Source organism: Lepus europaeus, chromosome 10 (assembly GCF_033115175.1).
Source record: "Lepus europaeus isolate LE1 chromosome 10, mLepTim1.pri, whole genome shotgun sequence".
In the NCBI taxonomy this organism is placed as follows: Eukaryota; Metazoa; Chordata; class Mammalia; order Lagomorpha; family Leporidae; genus Lepus; species Lepus europaeus.
In genome coordinates this window covers 68,837,203-68,857,761 of record NC_084836.1, presented here as the reverse complement: position 1 = coordinate 68,857,761, position 20,559 = coordinate 68,837,203, and the positions used below count along the sequence as shown (strand labels likewise).

Genomic DNA, 20,559 nt, shown 5'->3' with positions numbered 1-20,559 from the left:
GATTTTAGCAGCAGAAAACCCAATTTACTCAAATAAATAAAGAAAACTAGACTGATTATTTCATCCGTCTTCTTGCCTCCAGCACTCATTTCTACGCCAGTCCAGGCTTTTGACCACACTTCATATTAAAACTCTCTCTTGGCAGCTATTTAGTCTAGCAGCTCAGGGACTGGGTCCCACGTCTCAGTGCCTGGGCTTGCTTCTTGACCCCGGCTTCTGACTGCAGCTTCCTCTAATGCACACTCTGGAAGGCAGCAGTGACAGCTTAAGTCATCGTCCGTGTGGGAGCCCCGGATTGAGTTCCCTGCTCCCGGCTTCAGTCTAGCCCAACCCTGGCCCTCGTAGGTATTTGGGAGAATGAGAGAGTAGGCAGGAGCTCTGTCCCTCAGATAAACAAATAAATGAAAATTAAATGGGGACCGATGCTGTGGTGCAGTGGGTTAAAGGCGTGGCCTGCAGTGCCAGCAACCCATATGGGCACCAGTTCGAGTCCTGGCTGCTCCACTTCCGATCCAGCTCCCTGCTAATATACCAGGGAAAGCAGTGGAAGATGGCCCAAGTGCTTGGGCCCCTGAACCCACACGCAAGACCTGGACAAAACTCCTGGATCTTCGCTTCAGCCTGGCCCAGCCCTAACCACTGCAGCCATTTGAGGAGTGAACCAGCAGGTGGAACATCTCATAACTCTGCCTTTCAAAGAAATAAACAAATCTTAAAATAAAAAAAGAGAAATGACAAAGGAAGAGGCAAACTCAGAGAGAACTGGTAAAAGCCACTGAACTTGGTAAATTAAAGTCACTGGTGACCTTGAGAAAGCACTTTCAATAGCATATTATAGGGGCCGGCACTGTGGCCTGAAGCACTGGCATCCCATATGGGTGCCGGTTCGAGTCCCAGCTGCTCCTCTTCCGATCCAGCTCTCTGCTATGGCCTGGGAAAGCAGTAGAAGATGGCACAAGTCCTTGGGCCCCTGCACTTACGTGGGAGACCCGGAAGAAGCTCCTGGCTCCTGGCTTTGGATGGGCACAGCTCCGGCCGATGCGGCCAACTAGGGAGTGAATCACTGGATGGAAGACCTCTCTCTCTCTCTCTCTCTCTCTCTCTGCCTCTCCTCTCTCTGAGTAACTCTTTCAAATAAAGAAATAAATCTTTTTAAAAAATAGCATATTAGAGACAGATTCAGTCTGCTAACAAAATTCAGAAATACTGAGCATCCGCAGGAAGGAAGGTCTCACTTGCTCCTTGTTTTCTTTCCTTCACAGAAAAAAGTACAGATGGTCTAAGATGTTAAATGAACACAATGCCTTTTATTTTCTTAAAGATTTATTTATTCATTTGGAAGCCAGAGTTATAGAGAGAGGGAAATACAGACACACACAGAGAGAGAGAGAGAGAGAGAGAGAGAATTTTTCATCCACTGGTTCACTCCCCAGATAGCTGCAACAGCTAGAACTGGGCTGGTCTGAAGCCAGGAGCCAGGAGCTTCTTCCAGTCTCCCATGTGGGTGCAGGGGTCCAAGGACTTGGGCCACCTTCTACTGCTTTGCCAGGCCACAGCAGAGAGCTAGATCAGAAGTGGAGCAGCCAGGACTCAAACTGGCACCCATATGGGACATTGGTATCCCAGGCAGCAACTTTACCTGCTAACCACAATGCCACAATGTCTTTTCTTTCTTTTTTCTTTTTCTTTTTTTGACAGGCAGAGTGGATAGTGACAGTGACAGAGAGAGAGAGAGAGAGAGAGAAAATTCTTCCTTTTTTCGGTTGGTTCACCCCTCAATGGCCACTACAGCCAGCGCACTGCGCTGATCCGAAGCCAGGAGCCAGGTGCTTCTCCTGGTCTCCCACGTGGGTGCAGGGCCCAAGCACTTGGGCCGTCCCCCACTGCACTCCTGGGCCACAGCAGAGAGCTGGACTGGAAGAGGAGTGACTGGGACAGAATCTGGCACCCCGACCGGGACTAGATCCCGGGATGCCAGCGCCACAGTCAGAGGATTAGCCTATTGAGCCACGGCACTGGTCCTCAATGTCTTTTAAACATGGGTAAGGTTAAGTGTAAGTCTGAGAGTTCTGAAATGTGATAATCTAGGTTTTGAAATTTTGAAAGAGTTTTGGGGATTACAAAAATTAAATATTTCTGGCCGGCGCCGTGGCTCACTAGGCTAATCCTCCGCCTTGCGGCACCGGCACACCGGGTTCTAGTCCCGGTCAGGGCGCCGATCCTGTCCCGGTTGCCCCTCTTCCAGGCCAGCTCTCTGCTGTGGCCAGGGAGTGCAGTGAAGGATGGCCAGTCCTTGGGCCCTGCACACCATGGGAGACCAGGAAAAGCACCTGGCTCCTGCCATCGGATCAGCGCGGTGTGCCGGCTGCAGCGCACTACTGCGGCGGCCATTGGAGGGTGAACCAACGGCAAAAGGAAGACCTTTCTCTCTGTCTCTCTCTCTTACTGTCCACTCTGCCTGTCCAAAAAAAAAAAAATAAATAAATAAATAAATAAATATTTCTAATTATTTTTTAATGAAAAGAATGTGGATTCAACTTTTATTGCTTCACTATAAAATTCTGATTTAATGTATATATTTGAATAATAAAAGCTATTAAACTATCTTGCATGATTTCTACAATGACAGTCTTAACTTTCTCTCCCATTTGATATTACATAGCCTGAAAAATCAGGTCAATAATCAAGGCTACCATGTATGATTGTTCACTGTCTAAACAAGGGGCACTATCTACATCATCGTTGAGAAAATGTGAACGCCTTTTGCCCTCCACTGTACCTCATGAAAGTCAATCTCCATCTCTATCTTTTAGAATCACACCTCTTAGGGTCCAGTGCTGTGGCGCAGTGGGTTCGCTGGTTCTCACGTTGGACTGCTTGTTCAAATTTCAAGTACTTGGCTTCTGATCTAGCTTCCTGCTAATGCCCGGGAAGGTACTGGAAGAGGCCCAGATCTGATTATAAGTACCTGGGCCCCTGCCACCCAGGGGGTAGACTAGGATGGAGTTCCTGGCTCCTGGCTCTGGCCTGCCCAGCCCTGGCTGTTGTGGCCATCTGGGGAGTGAACCAGCAGATGGAAGCTCTCTCCTTCTCTCTCCCTCTCCTTCTCCATCTTTCAAATAAGTAGACCTTAACAACAACAACAACAAAACCATGCGTCTTAGGCACAAAGTTCTTCCTTTATACAGTTGCTCTTTCCTGTGTGTGTGTGGAGATGACAACAGTGGAAGAGGAGCAGAGGGTAAAGGGACATCCCTGGGTATCACTGAATTTCTCTCATCCGTGAATTTCTCTCATCCATCCGTTCTCCCCTACAATGACTCCCAGCTGAATACTCCCAGTATCTTTCTCCTTGCCTGAAAGATCTGACTCCCACGGTCTAAGGTTCTCTTTTGTCTGGGAGAAACTTGGCTCTACCCCCAACGAGCAAGCTAATCCACTTCTCTGGCTTCAGCTTCCTCATCTAAATGCAGGGTAAGGCTGTTTCTAGCTCTAAATTGTATGATTTTTATCACTTCTGCTCTCTGAATCCTTGCCAAATTCTTGGCACTGCCATTAAGAGTCTGAGTCAGTCTTCCCACCCATTATGCAAACAGTCCCAGCCCTCAGTTAATGAACCACTCACTGGGGAAGCTTGCCCTAAGCACGTGGCTAGTCAGAGCTAGGTCCTAGGACACTGCTGTGCTTAGGATGGGGCAGAAGGTACTTGTCCTGGGCTTCCTTACTTGCCAGTGAAAAATAGACCCAGAGAAACCCAGACACCACAAAACAAGGATAAAAAGTATGACCTGAGCAAATGCTGAAAGTGTTCCGTTTCATGGAGACCCAGGATGGGAAGATGGAGCTAGATGGTTAGATCTGATTATAAAGGCAATGAGCTGGAAGCAGCTGTCATTATAGAAATAAGATTGAAGTCCTGCTTCAGGAAAATAATTCTTCCTATACGTCTTTAAAAAATATTTATTTTATTTATTTGAAAGGCAGTGTGTGTGTGTGTGTGTGTGTGTGTGTGTGTGAGAGAGAGAGAGAGAGAGAGAGAGAGAAAGAAACTTCCAGTCACTGGTGCACTCCCCAAACAGCCACAACAGCCGGGGCTGATCCAGGCTGAAGCCAGGAACCCAACATGGAGCTGGATTAGAAGCAGAGCAGCAGGACTCAAACTGGCACACTTCTGAATGCCTGCATTGCAAGCAGCAGTTCGACCCACTGCACCACACCACTGGCCCACTCTGCAACAAGTTTTGAAGAGAGGGTACAGGAGAAGCACACAGAGCCTCAAAGAAAAAGCACCCATGGAGATGTGATCTGGAAGCTGGGCAAATGGCAAGGCCGTGAAAGCCAGCTGGGAAGTCAGGAGTGATTGCAAAAGCTCCTAGTCAAAAGTTGACGTATGGGATGCCGGCACTGTGGCACAGCGGATTAAAGCCCTGGCCTGCAGCGCCGCCATCCCATATGGGCGCCAGTTCTAGTCCCGGCTGCTCCTCTTCTGATCCAGCTTTCTGCTATGGCCTGGGAAAGCAGTAGAAGATGGCCCAAGTCCTTGGGCCCCTGCACCAGCGTGGGAGACCCGGAAGAAGCTCCTGGCTTCAGATCAGCGCAGCTCCAGTCATTTTAGCCATCTGGGGAGTGAACCAGTGCATGGAAGACCTCTCTCTGTAACTCTTTTAAACAAATAAATAAATAAATCTTTAAAAAAAAAAAAAAAGTTGATGCACAAGCTGACTATAGGTGAGGGACAGGCACACGAGCAACTACTTCACTTTCCATCCCTTCACCCTGCCTTCCTCCTTCCTGCTCATCTCAGTCACCCCACATCCAGCCTCGGGACCTCACTGCACTGTCACTGCTGTCCTCTTTAAACTGTGACAAGCTCCAGGGCAGGCGTGCTGCGATTCATGTGGAAATCCCAACATTAGCAACAGTGGCTGGCATTCAGTAGGTTCTCATGAGATGTCTGTTCAATGACCTTACCAAAAATATCCAAGGCCAGCACTATGGCTCAGCAGGTAAAGCCTTTATGCGTGGCGCCAGCATCTTATATGGGCACCAGCTTGAGTCCTGGCTGTTCCACTTCCTATCCAGCTCCCTGCTGGTGGCCTGGGAAAGCAATGGAAGATGGCCTAAGTCCTTGGACCTTTCATCCATGTGGAGGCCCGGAAGAAGCTCCTGGCTCCTGGCTTTGGATTGGCCCAGCTCCAGCTGTTGCGGCCATTTGGGGAGAGAAACAACGGATGGAAGACTTCTCTCTGTTTCTTCCACTCTCTCTCTGTAACTCTGCCTCTCAAATAAATATTTTTTTAAAAGGAGAACATCCAATAACCATAAAGTTATTATTCTCTCAATAAGATGTTTTCTATATTTCCAACCTAAATGCATTTCATTTCTCAAATATAAAAGATTTCAAAAAGTTCATGGAAACACTCATTTTGTGTGTATGTGTTTTCTTTTAAAGGTTTATCTATTTATTTGAAAGGCAGAGTTACAGAGAGGCAGAGGCAGAGAGAGAGGTCTTCCATCTGCTAGTTCACTCCCCAGATGGCCACAACAGGCAGAACTGGGCCGATTCGAAGCCAGGAGCCTCCTCCAGGTCTCCCACGCAGGTGCAGGGGTCCAAGGACCTGGGACATCTTCTATTGTTTTCCCAGGCCACAGCAGAGAGCTGGATCAGAAGTGGAGCAGCTGGTACCTGAACCAACACCCATATGGGATGCCAGCACTCCAGGCAGTGGCTTCACCTGCTATGCCACAGCACTGACCCCCACGCACTGTGTTTTAATGCCGCGTTTCCATGCACTCTCTGGAGTCTCCTCAGGTCTTTATCCCTAGAGTGAGGTTTAGATGGAAGGCTTGCACAGGGCATTCTGAGGAAACTGCTTTATCTGAGGCTGGTACTGTGGCACAGTGGGTAAAGCTGTTGCCTGCGATACTGGCATCCCATATGGGCGCCGGTTCAAGTCTCCATGGCTCTGCTTCTGATCCAGCTCCCTGTTACTGGCCTAGGAAAAGCAGCAGCAGATGACCCAAGTCCTTGGGCCCCTGCACCCACATGGGAGACATGGATGAAGCTCCTGGCTTTAGCCCCGCCCAGTCCTGACCATTGTGGCCATCTGGGAAGTAAACCAGCAGATAGAAGATCTCTGTGTCTGTCCGTCTTTCTCTTATAACTGACTTTCAAACAAGTAAGTAAATCTTTTCAAAAATTATTTATTTATTTGAAAGGTAGACAGAGATCTTCCATCCTCTGGTTCACTCCCAAATCCTTTGGTTCACTCCCCAAATGGTTGCAACAGCCAGGGCTGGGCCAGGCCAAATCCAGGAGCCAGGAAGTCCATCCAAACCTCCCTCAAGAGTGGAAGAGACCCAAACACTTGAGCCATGACCTGCTGCCTGCCAGGATGCACATGAGGAAGAAGCTGGATCAGAAGCAGAGCTAGGGCTTGAATGCAAGCCCTCTGCTATGGGGTGTGAGTGTCAAAGCGGTGTCTTAACTCTGTGCTAAAGGCCACGATTCCTGAAGGCCTTCCCTTCATATCTTACCCTCTACCCACACACCTGCAGCAGAGTGGATCAAATGTCATAACCTTTCAAAGTAGTGCTGATTCTTCTTTTCACGCTGGAGTTAGACGTAGAAGAGTGATTAGAGATGTGAAGAGGCCCAAGGAGCCCTTCTGGTGTGGAACAGTGACAACCGCACAGGGTTTAAGTCTGAGTCCCAGCTCTGCAGCTTACATGCTGTGTCACCCTGATTAAATTACTGCATCTTAGTAAGATCCTAGCTCCCCAGAAGGAGTCAGACTGGATCAGTGGTTGTCTAATGCCATTCTCCAACTCGCATGGCTACACTGTAGAAGGCTTGATGCAAAACACAGATCCCAGAGCCAGTGAGCACCTATGGCTGTTAATATCACACAAAAAAGGAGACAATCAGACACATTCTTCCTGAAGGAGGAATGACATCATGAAGTATTCCTCTCCTGCCACTCAAACACGAACCAAAATCTGAACCTCATCAGGTTCCTTAATCTATCAGCTTATGGAAAATACAAGAGACAGAAGAACAAGTTAAACAACACCATGGTGGGAGCAGGCATTGGCCTAGCAAGCAAGACATCTGCGTTCCATGTTAAAGTGCCTGGGTTCAATTCCTAGCTCTGCCTATTGACTCCAACTTCCTGCCAGCACAGAGCCTGGAAGCCAGGAGTGATGGCTAAGAAGTTGGGTCCCTGCTACACACATGGGAGACCTGGACTGAATTCTTGGCTTCTGGCTCCAGTTCCAGCTATGGTGGGCATCTGAGAAGTGAACAAGCGGATGGGAGTTCTCTCTCCTATTCTTTCCTTCTCCCTTTCCTTTCTCTTTCAAATTAAAAAAGCAAAACAACATTATGGAGATTCAATCAAAAATATAGGCTGCGAACAAATTATCATGTATGAACAAATGAACTGCAATAGGGGAGGGATTAGAAACGTAACAGATCAAGAGAATTAACCTTAATCTCAGAGATGTAAACATGTAAACAAACTGTTCACTTAAACTGTAAAACACTGTTGACATCATAACAGGGAAATCTGAACATTGGTATTTTATGATATTAAGGAATGATGCTCTTAAAGTTTGTTTTCCTTTTTAAAAAAGATTTATTTTATCTTATTTGAAATGCACAGGTACAGAGACAGAGAGAGGTCTTCCATCTGCTGGTTCACTTCCCAAATGGCTCCAATGGCCGGAGTTAGGCCAGGCTGAAACCAGGAGTCAGGAGCTTCATCTGGGTCTCTCATGTAGGTGCAGGAGCCCAAGCACTTTGGGCCATCCTCTGCTGCTTTCCCAGGCACATTGGCAGGGATCTGGATTAGAAGTGGAGCAGCCAGGACTCCAACCATGGGATGCCAGCATTACAGGCACTAGCTTAACCCACTACACCACAATGCTGGCCCCTTTTCTTTTTTTTTTATTTGAGGGGCAGAGAGATAGAGACAGAGGCTAAAAATAGAGATCTTCCATCCACTGACTTATTTCCCAAATGTCCACAATAGTCCGGCCTGGGCCAGGAGGAAGCCAGGAGCCCAGAACTCAATCTAGGTCTCCCACGTGGATGGCAGGGACCTAACTTGAGCCATCACTGCTGCTTCCCAGGTATACATTAGCAGGAAGCTGGATCAGAAGCAGAGTCCCAAACCCGGGACTCTGATATTGGATACGGATGTCCCAAGCAGCACCTCAACTACTATACCCAATACCAGCCTGAAATGTTTTGTTTTTTGTTGTTGTTGTTGTTTTTGTTTAAGACAGCACTAAAATGTTTCAGTACAATATTTAATCCAAAATATCTGAAAGGCTACCTGTATTATGTTAACTGAAAAAAGCAAGTTGCAAAAGCATATACATGGAATAATCTCACTTCTATAAACCTCACATTCATTTACTGTGGATATATTTAGATATAATACACATACAGAAGAAAGTAATTGTAGGGGCTGGCATTGTGGTGCAGTATGTTAAGTCAAGCCTGCAATGCTGGCCATCCCACATGAGCACTGGTTTGAATCCTGGCTGCTCCACTTCCGATCCAGCTCCCTGATAACATGCTTGGGAAAACACATACCACCGCAATGCCAGCCCCAGTGTGGTTAAAATTTTTTAAGATTTATTCATTTATTTATTTGAATGAGTCCAGATAGAGAAAGAGAGACAAAGAGAGACCTTCCACCCACTGGTTAACTCCCTAAATGGCTGCAATGGCCGAAGCTGGGCTGAGCCGAAGCCAGGAGCCAGGAGCTGCTTCCGGGTCTCCCACGTGGGTGCAGGGGCCCAAGCACTTGGGCCACCCTCTGCTGCTTTCCCAGGCAAATTAGCAGGGAGCTGGACTGGAAGTGGAGTGGCCGGGACTTGAACCAGTGCTCATATGGTGGGCTTTACCCACTACCCCACAGCACCAGCCCTGACAATACACTTTTAATGAGTAAAATGATACAGTTTTTGGAACTGGCTTCATCATAATCAAGACCAGAGAAAAGTGAGCAGGGACACAGATGAAACACAACGGCCTGTGAACTGACAAATTACTGAAGCTTGGTGATAAAATACATGTGGCTCCATTATATAAGCTTCTCTCCCTTTGGACATATTTTAAGTTTTCCATTTAAAAGATTTCCAGGCAGAGGCCAGCGCCGTGGCTTAACAGGCTAATCCTCCACCTTGCGGCGCCAGCACACCAGGTTCTAGTCCCGGTTGGGGCGCTGGATTCTATCCCAGGATTCTATCCCCTCTTCCAAGCCAGCTCTCTGCTATGGCCCGGGAAGGCAGTGGAGGATGACCCAAGTCCTTGGGCCCTGCACCCGCATGGGAGACCAGGAGAAGCACCTGGCTCCTGGCTTCGGGTCAGTGAGATGCGCCAGCTGCAGCGGCCATTGGAGGGTGAACCAACGGTAAAGGAAGACCTTTCTCTCTGTCTCTCTCTCTCACTATCCACTCTGCCTGTCAAAAATAAATAAATAAATAAAAGATTTCCAGGCAGAGACCTTGCATTTTTAAGTATTTCCCCAAAGTCTGTGATACATAGTCAACTACTGAATTAGATGATAGCTAATATCCTTTTACTATAATGTAAGAAATTATTTTCCAATAGCTCAACTAACTGATATTGCATATGAAGAACTGGGCTGGGGGTAGGTGCTGTGGCGTTGTGGGATTAAGGCGCTACATCCTGTATCTGAGTGCCTGAGATTGAGTTCCACGTCTACTTCCCATCCAGCTTCCTACTGATGCACCTGGAAGGCAGCAGATGATGGCCAAGTACTTGGGTCTCTGCCACCACATAGGAGACCCAGATGGAGTTCTAGGCTTCTGGCTTCAGGCTGACCCAGCCCTGGCTATTGCAGGTATTTATGGAGTCCACCAGTAGATGGAAAATCTTTGTCTCTGTCTCTCTGACACAGTGTCTTTCAGTTAGTTGAACATAAAAAAAAATAAACACTAATAAAAAGGGAACTTGGCTGTTCTTTGCCTCTGGTTCCAGGGAAGTAATCACTAAGACCCATGTCTCATTGTTCACTGTGGTTCCCCAGACCACACCTAAGCTGATGCCAAACAAATGACTAAGGATGGTGGCTGGCCAGGCTGGAAAGGTGAGCCATACTGTTTGAGGGCTGAAGCTCAACAAAGATGGTATCAGCCTGACCTTCCCAGGAGAGGAGCGGGCAGGACATTGAGCTCAATCACACAGCCAGGGATTCAATATGTAAAGAAATCTCAAGAGCAGCTCTGGACACCGAGTGACTCTATACCATGTGTGAGCAGCTGACAAGGTCCTGAAGACACAGACACTTCACGTCTGGGAAGCCCCCACCTCATATATCTCTTCATTCAGCTGCTCCTGATTTATAACCTTTATAATAAAAACCATAATTATAAGTAGAGTACTTTCCTGAGTTCTGAGAGTCATTTTAGGAAATCGTTAAACTTGAGCTGAAATTTGTAGCCCACATGGCCAGATGTGCAGGTGGCCTGGGAATCCTGGAGCAGTTGTAGGGGACTGTGCCCTTAACCTGTAAAATTTGGCCTAACTCTGGATAATGTCAGAATTATATCACAATTAGATGTTCACTTAAGGTACTAAATAATGAAATAATGCATGTAAGCCATCCAGCACAGTGCCTTGCACATGGTAGATGGAAAATAAAATATTCCATGAGGTGAAACCTTTGTTATGTGTTTTTTTAAAGATGTTTGTTTGTTTATTTGAAAGAGTTACAGGGAGATGGGGGGGGGGAGGGAGAATGAGAAGGAGAGGGAGAGAGGGAGAGAGAGGGGAAGAGAGGGAGAGAGAGAAAGAAAGTTATTTTCCATCCTCTGGTTCACTCCCCAAATGGCCACAACAGCCAGGCTGAGCCCGGCTGAAACCAGGGATGAGGAGCTCTGTCCAGGTCTCCCATGTGAGTACTTGGGCCATTTTCTGCTGCTTTTCCAGGAAGCTGGATTGAATGTAGAGCAGCCAGGACATGAACCGGTACCCACGTGGGATGCCAGTGTCATAGGTGATGGCTTTACCCACTACGCCACAACACTGGTCCCTGTTATCTACTTCTTAAATTTTCTACATGAAATAAACTATACAGCTAGCTGACATAGAAGGAACAGTGAGAATGGGAGGTTTATTGGTGGAAGCGACAGAAGGAAGAATATTATCTTAGAGTTAAGAGCTTAGGTAGGGTAGATGGATTGAACAAAAAGGAAATGAGGGTGGGAGAGAGGCATTTTGGGAAGGTGGGGCTGGCGTGGTAGCACAGTGGGTTAAGCTGCTATCTGCAATGCCAGCATCCCGTATGAGTGCCATTTTGAGTCCTGGCTGCTCCACTTCCCATCCAGCTCCCTGCTAATGCACCTGGGAAAGCAGCAGAAGATGGGCCAAGTACTTGGGCCCCTGCACCCACATGGAGACCTGGATGGCATTCTGGAGTTCTGGGCTCCTGGCTTTGGCTTGGACCAGCCTTGGCTGTTGTGGCCATCTGGGGAGTGAACCAGAGGACAGCAGCATGCACTCTCATACTCTCTCCCTTTCTCTAACACTCTTTCAAATGAAATAAACAATTAAATAAACAAAAACAAACACTAAGGGGACAGGGGCTCACTTTCACGGGCTTTAAGGACCTGGTGATGCCACTGTACCTTAGAAGGGAACCACTAATAGAAAAGAACACTGCTCTGTCCCCTTTAGCCCAGGGTCAGCAGAAACAGGAAAGGTGAGACTGCTTCCCAGAGGAGAGACAAACAGTAGGCCAGCCTGTGGTGTGGCATGGAGGAGCTGACAGAGATGCGGGCTGCTGTGTTCTCTGCCACCTGGAGAGCCCTCGTGTCTTCTTGCTTCCCCCATGCTCCCCTTCCCCAACCTCCAGGTTACCTGTTGTTGGTAGAAGTTGTTGGCACATTGTTCAAACCGTTCGTCTTTGGTTTCTACAGTTTTACCCAATTTCTGCAGTACCTGGGGGATACAAGACAGAAGGCCCATCAGGTTTTAGTCAAGTCTCTCCCTCCCTCCATATGTGTGTATGTATGTTTCCTTTAAAAAAAAAAAATTATTTGAAAGGCAGAGAGAGAAAGAGGGGACAGAGAGAAAGATCCATCCACTGGCTCATTCCCTAAATGCCCACAATAGCCAGGACTGCGCCAAGCTGAAGCCAGGAGACTGGAACTCTATCCAAGTTTACTACGTGGGTAACAGGGATCCAAGTATTTGTGCCTTTAGCTGCAGCCTTGCCAGGCACATTAGCAGGAAGCTGGAAATGTGTGGGACAGCTGGTATCCAAACCAGCATTCTGACATGGGATGCAGGTGCTCCAAGTAGTGGCTTACCTACTAATACCACAAAGTCCGCCCCGAGTGTCTCCATTCTTAACCCAGGGCTTTAGGGCCTCGCTTCTGTACTCTCTGTGTAGTGGTTAAGATCTAGGACTACTGGAGTTGGACAGATACCGGCTTCCATCTTGGCCTTTCCAGTCAATAGCTAGAAGCCTCTGGGCAAGTCATTTAAACCCCAGAGTCACAGTTTACAGAACCTCCTTTTCCCCTGATAAAATCACATTTATCTCCTACAGTTGTTAGGAGGACTAAACAACGTTATGCATGTAAATTGTCAGTGCGGCCCTACAGTGAGCCTCAATACATATACAATATCATCATATATGGTTTCACTCTCTTGCATATAAATGCTTGCACTTCCTTTTGGTTTAGCGGCATCTATTTGTCTCTAACTCCATCTCACTCAGCCCCCAGTCCTGGGTACAGTCTGCCATCTTGCCTGGCTCCACCCCCTCCCCCTAACAAAACACTATTTTCTACCAGAAAGTTGCAAAACCACCTTGTTAAGTGATAACTGCAACTCTTACTTCCTTTCTGTTACCCCTCCCTTCCTTTGCCTCAGATTCGGTTCTTCTTGGAGGGGGCAGAAAAGAGAAAGAAGACAAAACAGCCTAGAGTCAAAGCGGGGGTGATGACTGGCACAGACCAATCTCTGCAGTTCCCAAAATGCTCAAGGCTAAAAGGCCTGGAAGGTGTGAAGGTGTGTGCTAAGGGACTCTGAAAGGTGAGTATGATCACACCCTAGACACACACCCCAGGGCTCCAGGCCCAGTCATGTGTTACTGTAAGAGTAGTCCTTCACCATGCTGAGGGTGTTCTTCTGCAAGGAGACAGCGGGCCTCAAGGGAACAGGGTGTATGGATGTTTGTTAGAAGAATGAATAAGTTTTACTTTTGGAGTACTTCCTAATGAGAGTCCACATAACGTCAGCCCCTAAAGCTCTATCCCAATTTGCCTGGCCTGGCAGCCGAGAAGTTGGAATACAGGTATTTAGAGGGAAAGAATAAGAGCAAGGACAAGTTAAGTAAATGTGGCAAAATGTTAACACTTAGTGAATTTGGGTGAAAAAATATTCCGTTATTGACTAATCTATTATTTTAACTTTTCTGTAGATTGAGATGGGGGAAATAAAGCTTTAATGACTTCTCCCCATAATCATTTATTACATTTTTTTTTTTTTTTGGTAAATTTGTATTCTTTATTTGAAAGGCAGACTTACAAGAGAGATAGGGAGAGACAGAGAAAGACCTTCCTTCCACTGGTTCACTCTGCAAATGATCAGAATGTCCAGGGCTGGGCCAGGCCAAAAGCCAGGAGCCTGGAACTCCACCTAGCTCTCCGCTGTGGGTGACAGGGGCCGGAGTACTTGACCATCCCTTGGTGTGTATTAGCAGGAAGCTGGGTTAATGGAATCAGCATTCCATTATGGGATGAGGGCATCCCAACCGGCAACCTAACTGCTGTGCCACATACCTGGTCCAGCTGAGGCAATCTGGATAGGGCCTAGCTATGACACAGCATTGTGGACTCATGTTAAAAAGTTTTTCTGGGGGCTGGAACTGTGGTGTAGCAGGTAAAGCTCCCGCCTGTGGCACCAGCATCCCATATGTGTGTCGGTTCGAGTCCCAGCCACTCCACTTCCAATCCAGCTCCCTACTGATGTGCCTGGGAAAGCAGAAGATGGCCCAAGTGCTTGGGCCCCTGCACCCATGTGGAAGGCTCCTGGCTACTGGCTCCTGGCTATGGTTTGGCCCAGCTCTGGATATTGTAGCCATTTGGGGAGTCAATCAGCAGGTGTAAGATCTCTCTCTCTCTCTGTCTTTCCCTATTTCTGTAACTCTGTCTTTCAAAAACAACAACAAAAACTGGACTATAAGCTTCTGGCAGGTGAGAATCCCTCTCATTCACTTCTAAATTTCAACCCAGTACCCTGAACAAAGGAGTTTTTTCTGTAAATATTTAGTAAGCTGAGTTCTCTGGAATGCAAATTGAGTAAAAATCAACAGAGGAAAAGACCCACAAAGGAGTGGTACACAATGACTCTCCTGGGGGGGGTGGGGGGGGTGTCTGAGGGTTTGCCACAGAGAAATCACAAACAGATGGTGAAAGCAGTAGTTGGAGATGTGAAGCTATCTCATGCTGTAAAAACACAGTGAGGCCAGCTGAGATCCAGCCTCCTGTGGCGTTTGGATGGGAACTGGAAAATGGAACAAGAGGAATGTTTAACAGTCACCAGACCTGCACTCCTGCTGTTCAGGAGAGCAGAGTGTTTCCGTTCTTAGCTCAGCTCCTTCTGAGACAGGGTCAGCAGGAAGTGCGGAGGCCCAGATGTCAGAGGCTTATCAGGAGAGGGTTGGAAAGGGAGTGGCCTGAGGGTAGGCGGCAAAGGCTGGACACCTGGGATTCAGCAACTTTTTTTTTTAATTTTTGTATTTTTCTTTTCTTTTTTTTTTTTTATTTGACAGGCAGAGTTATAGACAGTGAGAGAGACAGAAAAGTCTTCCTTCCATTGGTTCAGCCCCCAAATGGCTGCCACGGCCGGCGCTGCACCCATCTGAAGCCAGGAGCCAGGTGCCTCTTCCTGGTCTCCCATGCAGGTGCAAGGTCCAAGCACTTGGGCCATCCTCCACTGCCCTCCCGGGCTACAGCAGAGACCTGGACTGGAAGAGGAGCAACTGGGACCAGAAACCGGCACCCATTCAGCAACTCTTTAGAACCTTGTTTCCCCATTTCTAAAACTGGGATACTAATAATTTGCTTAAAGGCTTGAAGAGATAAGTGAGAGCATATGGTTGGAATGCTGGCTCCAAAAGGGGAGAGAGAGTGTCTCTCGTTATATCCCTGTGCCTGGCCCATAACAGGCACTGGGTATTTCATACATTAGCCATCCCATCTTACTCAGATTACATCCAAGTGCTTACAGAAAAGGCAAAGCCGGATCCAGGGAATCCTTTCTTCCTAGTACAGCTCTCTCCCTCTTTATCTTGCCCTCAGTAACTTCCCAACCCTTAAGTCCTTAAGGACTCTGGCTCCAGACTGATTGTGCTAAGCTCCCTCCCATATTAACAAGCCATTCCCACCTTACCCTTGCTTCAGGGTGCTGGCTGGACTGCTGCTGGTCCATTGTCTTCCTGAAACTATGTCTAACTCTAGATTCACAGCACCTTGTTTTCTGTTATCAGCCTTGGAGTTCCCCAGGGCAATTCAAGTTTGTAACTCTAGGGTTCAGGGCAGGAAGAACAGGATGCTTACTCCAGGGAGTGGTTCTTTGGAGGAAGTACTTGACTCTGAGGTTACAGAAGTTCCCTCCCCTTTCAACCCAGTGTCCTTATCACCCCGAATGTTACCAAGATCTCATTTTACAGATGCAGGGCTGAAGCCCCAAGAAGGACATTGTTTACCTACAGTTTTAAGAGTTCCGCACTTAAGGCCTGCGTGGCTTAACAGGCTAATCTTCTGCCTTGCGGCGCCGGCACACCAGGTTCTAGTCCCGGTCGGGGCGCCGGATTCTGTCCCAGTTGCCCTTCTTCCAGGCCAGCTCTCTGCTATGGCCCAGGAAGGCAGTGGAGGATGGCCCAAGTACTTGGGCCCTGCACCCGCATGGGAGACCAGGAGAAGCACCTGGCTCCTGGCTTCAGATTGGTGCAACGCCAGCCGTGGCGGCCATTAGGGGAGTGAACCAATGGAAGGAAGACCTTTCTCTCTGTCTCTCTCACTGTCTATAATTCTACCTGTCAAAAAAAAGAGCAAAAACCTAGATTAAATAGTAGGTGTTCAATAAATGCTTAAAAAAAAAAAAGAGTTCACACTTAAAAAGGAGAGAAAGTCCAAAGTAACAGCATGGTATTCATGATTGTCTAGATGAAGACAGAGGGGGCAGTGCTGTGGCATAGTGGGTAAGGCACCGGTTCAAGACCTGGCTGCTCCACTTCCCATCCAGCTCTCTGCTATGGCCTGGGAAAGCAGTAGATGATGGCCCAAGTCCTTGGGCCCCTGCACCTGTGTGGGACACCTTGCTCCTGGCTCTGGATCAGCCCAGCTCCAGCCTTTGTGCCCATGTGGGGAGTGAACAGGCAGATATAAGACCTCTCTCTCCCTCTCTGTCTCTCTCTCTGCCTCTCTGTAACTCTGCCTTTCAAATACATAAATAAATCTTAAAAAAAAAAAAGTTGATCTTTAAAAAAATAATTAAAAAAAAAAAACAGATGAAGACAGAGGGTGAATGAGGCAAAACCAATTGCTTGTCTTTTATAGATTATTATTATGGGGCTGGCGTTTTGCAGCGGGTTAAGCCAACTGCGACACTGGCATCCCATACCAGAGTACTGGTTGAAGTCCCTGCTTCTCTGCTTCCAGTCCACCTTTCTGTTAATTAATGCATCAGAGAAAGCAGTGGAACACGGCCCAAGTACCAGGGCCCCTGCTACCCATGTGAGAAACCAGGATGAAGGTCCTGGCTCCTAGCTTTGCAGCCTGGCCCAGTTCCGGTTGTTGCTATTTGGGGAGCTCTTATTGCATAAGAGGTTAATTGCCCTTAATCCTTCCCAGGCCCAAGCCACTTCTCCATCTTAGAAGAATACAAATATTTCAACTGTTAAATGAGCATGCACTACTCAACCAAGTGACTGAAAGACTATGAACCCTTAGAAAAACTAAAATCTATCCTATTTCTTTCTCCTCTTCCCTCCTTCTGTCTTCCAGCTTAGGTGTCTTCCCACACCCACCCCGTCAACTAGGGTGCAGGCAGGAAGCAGATTCCAGTTAGACACCAAGAAGATACTGAACATACGGAAATAAAAGTGCCATTAGAGTGCAAAAGGACAGATGCCCCCTTGAGATGTCCACATCCCATACTGGGAGTGCCTGGGCTTCAGCCCCAGTTCTGCCTCAATCCAGGTTCCTGCTACTGTGCATGTGGGAGGCAGCAGATGATGACCTAAGTATTTGGGTACCAGCTACCCACATGGGAGACCAGGATGGAGTTCCTGGGTGTCTCTCTCTCTCTTTCTCTGCCCCCCCCCCCCCCGGTGTTCCCTTTCCCCAGACATGACACACTGTGTTAGAACATCCACACCATGTAGATGGGCACGTTAACATTGGGCAGCTAAATGCTGGTGCTGGATGGAGCAAGACTAACAGCTGCTAAGCAAAAACCACAATCTTCAGAGAGATAACTCGTTCACATCCTGGCTGGGGTAAACTCCCCAACAGAGATAAGCTACAGCAAGATCTGAGAGTGAGGGCTCCCATCAGCCTGCACCGCACCCAGAGGCCAGCGAGGGGCTAGGGAAAGGGAGACCCACGCAGGGAACGTCCTGGTCCTCAGTGGACTCCCAGTCCAAGCTGCACCTGGGGGCCATGCCCCCTCCACCTTCAGCATCCCTGACATACGGATCGACTGCTAGGACAACAGCTGCTGCGCAGCGGGCCGCGGGCACTGTTCGGCCACCCTTTCTCCGTCAGCCGGAAGGTCCTTGGAGGTTCCTAAGAAGAGACTGTTGTCTCGTCTGCCCGGCCCCGCCCTGCCTGGCCCAGGACCGGCTGGCGGCCTCGGTCCTCCCCCCCCAGGGGAGCCCACTCCTCGCTCCATGCCGAGACCCTCCCCACCACCACCCCCCGAGGGTCCCCACCGTCCGCCGCCCGCCTACCTTCTCCTGGGCCCTGCTGAACTTCTTCTGCACCTGCTTGGCGAAGAGGCCCGCGGCGCCGCCCGCCTTGCCCTCGGCCATCCTGCCGGCTCCCCAGGGGCGGCTGCCGGGCCTGTGGTTTTCTGAGGCCCCCGAGGAGGAAGTGCGGCTCCCTCCCAGCATGCCTCGCTTCCGGCGCGCAGGCCGCTCGGGCCGCTCGGCCGCTCGGGCCGGCTCGGCGCTGGGGCCGCGGCCCGGGACCCCCGGGCTGCCCTCAGGCGGCGCTCACTCGCACCACGCGGAAGCTGCAGGCCTGGTTGAACGGGTCTGCTAGTCAGGGCGTTCCGGAAAACGGGGGAATCACGGAAGCCGCTGGGCAGGCGCCATTGGGTGCTAGGCAGCCAGGGTCTTAACTGTAGGGGAAATTGTGGCTCACGCTCGGGGCTCCGTGCTGGGCCGCTGAGTAAACGAAATTGAATTTTTTCCCCCCAGGTGGTGGTTTAGCCACTGCCCGGTGAGTTGGCTCCAAGAAGCCTGGAACAGGGCAGGTGCTGTGGTGTAGCGGGTAAAGCCACTGCCTGCAGTGCCTGCATCACCGGTTCGAGCAGCTCTCTGCTATGGCCTGGGAAAGCAGTAGAAGATGGCCCAAGCCCTTGGGCCCCTGCACTTACGTGGGAGACCTGGCTTCAGATTGGCGCAGCTCTGGCCATTGCAGCCAACTGGGGAGTGAACCAGTGGATGGAAGACCTCTCTCTCTCTCTCTCTGCCTCCACCTCTCTGTAACTCTGCCTCTAAATAAATACATTAAAAAATAAATAAATAAAAGAAACTAGCCTGGTGTGTGGGGGTGGCTAAGGAAAACCAAACCTCAGCAGAAGGTAGAAGCACACCTTGGAAACAGCCCAGTATTTTACACCACAGTCTCACCCATACATTGATAACTTTACAGGTGGTCTCAGCCTCCCCCATCCCTTCCCCCACCCCCAAGGAAAGCTCTCCAGGAGAATCCTCTCAGCACCAAATTGGTTCCTTAGCCCCATGACATTGTGCATAAAATCTTCACAGCCTTCCCGCAAGGGGTGGGGTGGGGGGCGATCCTCTGCCCGGTCCCACGTGGGCTACCCAGTCTGACTGCACTGAGCAGTGAAACTTCCTGGGAAATGTTACCTGACCCACACTCAGCAAACCCTTTGTCCTGGAGAATAAGGAGGCGGGGAAAAACTGGACCCCTTTCCCTTATAAGCCCCAGTCTGACTACAAACCACAAGTCAGCCCTCAGCTGTTTTCCTGAGCCTCCCACCTTCCTTGTCAGGTGTCTTCTCTCCGTTGAACCGTGTAACCTTGCTTCTCCGTCTGAATGACCGGAAACGCTCTCAGATTGTCCAGAGAGGTCTCGCCCATCCATTCTGCCGGATGCCCTACCCCATTAAACCTTGGGGCCTTGCTTGTCTCACGTTTGAATTTGTTGTGCAAAGACAAGAACCTATTTCACTCATGTCCGCTGACAGTTGGGAGTCCCTGTTTCACTTCCGATCCAGCTCTCTGCTATGGCCTGGGAAAGCAGTGGGAGATGGCCCAAGTCCTTGGGCCCCTGCACCTGCGTGGGAGACCTGAATGAAGCTCCTGGCTCCTGGCTTTGCCTAGTCCTGGCCGTTGCAGCTATTTAGGGAATAAACCAGCAGATGGAAGATAACTTCTCCTTTAACGCTGCCTTTCAAATAAAAAAAAATTTTTTTTTAAAGTCTGGAGGTAGAGAGAAGTTGGCAACGAGATGTACCTAATTCACTTATACAAAACTTTCGGGCAGTAGGTAATTTGGTTTTATTTCTTATGCCAACTTTGGGGATGGCCTGGAAGAGGCAGAGTGAAGAAAATGTTACATGACTTGATGTTGGATGGGCAGGAGTGGGGAGAAACCCAGAGGATGGTGGTACTGTGGACCCTGAGAGATGATGGCAAGTCTGTGGAAGCCTTGGGGTTCTTGTATTCACGCAAGAAAGAATTCAGGTATGAGACAGAGAGCAGAGATAGAGGCAGAGGGCTGAGCGGGTGGTCTGTTTGGAATCCCTTGGTTTTTAAGGGAGTCTGTTTACCCACCTCCCCCTGTCCTCCAGGACAAAGGAGGGGGAGCCCTGGCAGAAGGGTTTGTTGGGTGAAAATTAGCAAATTCCTCCCCAGGTTTGCTGGCCCCGGGCAGAGTAGGGGGCAGAGTAGGGGGGTTTCCCTTAGGGCGGCTGAGAAGGTTTTATTGCCCCCTGTTATCAGGTCAGGTAACCCCTTTGGTCCTGAGGAGAGAGAATTCTCCTGGGAGCTTTCCCTGGGGGAAGGACTGGGTCCTCCTGGGAGGTTCTCAGGGTCTGGGCAGGACTTTGAAGTGCAAAATGCTGGGCTTCTGGAGCTTCCAGGTAGGTGCTGGTCTTCAGGCCCTGCACACACACGTAGGCTCAATTTCTTCCTACCTCACAAGAACAGGTGTGACACCAGCAGAGACCAATACCTGTCCCTCCCAGAACTTGGCAGCACCCTCAGCAATGCATCCCAGCACTACCTTCCAAGAAAGACCCTTTAGTACAAACAT

General features: G+C 49.1%; 1 protein-coding gene across 1 annotated transcript in view; it reads right to left on the bottom strand.

The window, feature by feature from the left end:
* The window catches only part of BIN2 (bridging integrator 2), a 41,925-nt gene extending 23,820 nt beyond the window's left edge, over positions 1–18,105 (bottom strand). Inside the window, exons 1-2 of the mRNA XM_062202211.1 lie at positions 18,003–18,105; positions 11,897–11,977 (exon numbers count right to left, since the gene is read on the bottom strand). Coding sequence (XP_062058195.1) covers positions 11,897–11,977; positions 18,003–18,083 — 162 coding nt within the window. The 5' untranslated portion in view covers positions 18,084–18,105. The remainder of the gene's footprint in view (positions 1–11,896; positions 11,978–18,002) is intronic.
* Between the last annotated feature and the right edge of the window lie 2,454 nt (positions 18,106–20,559).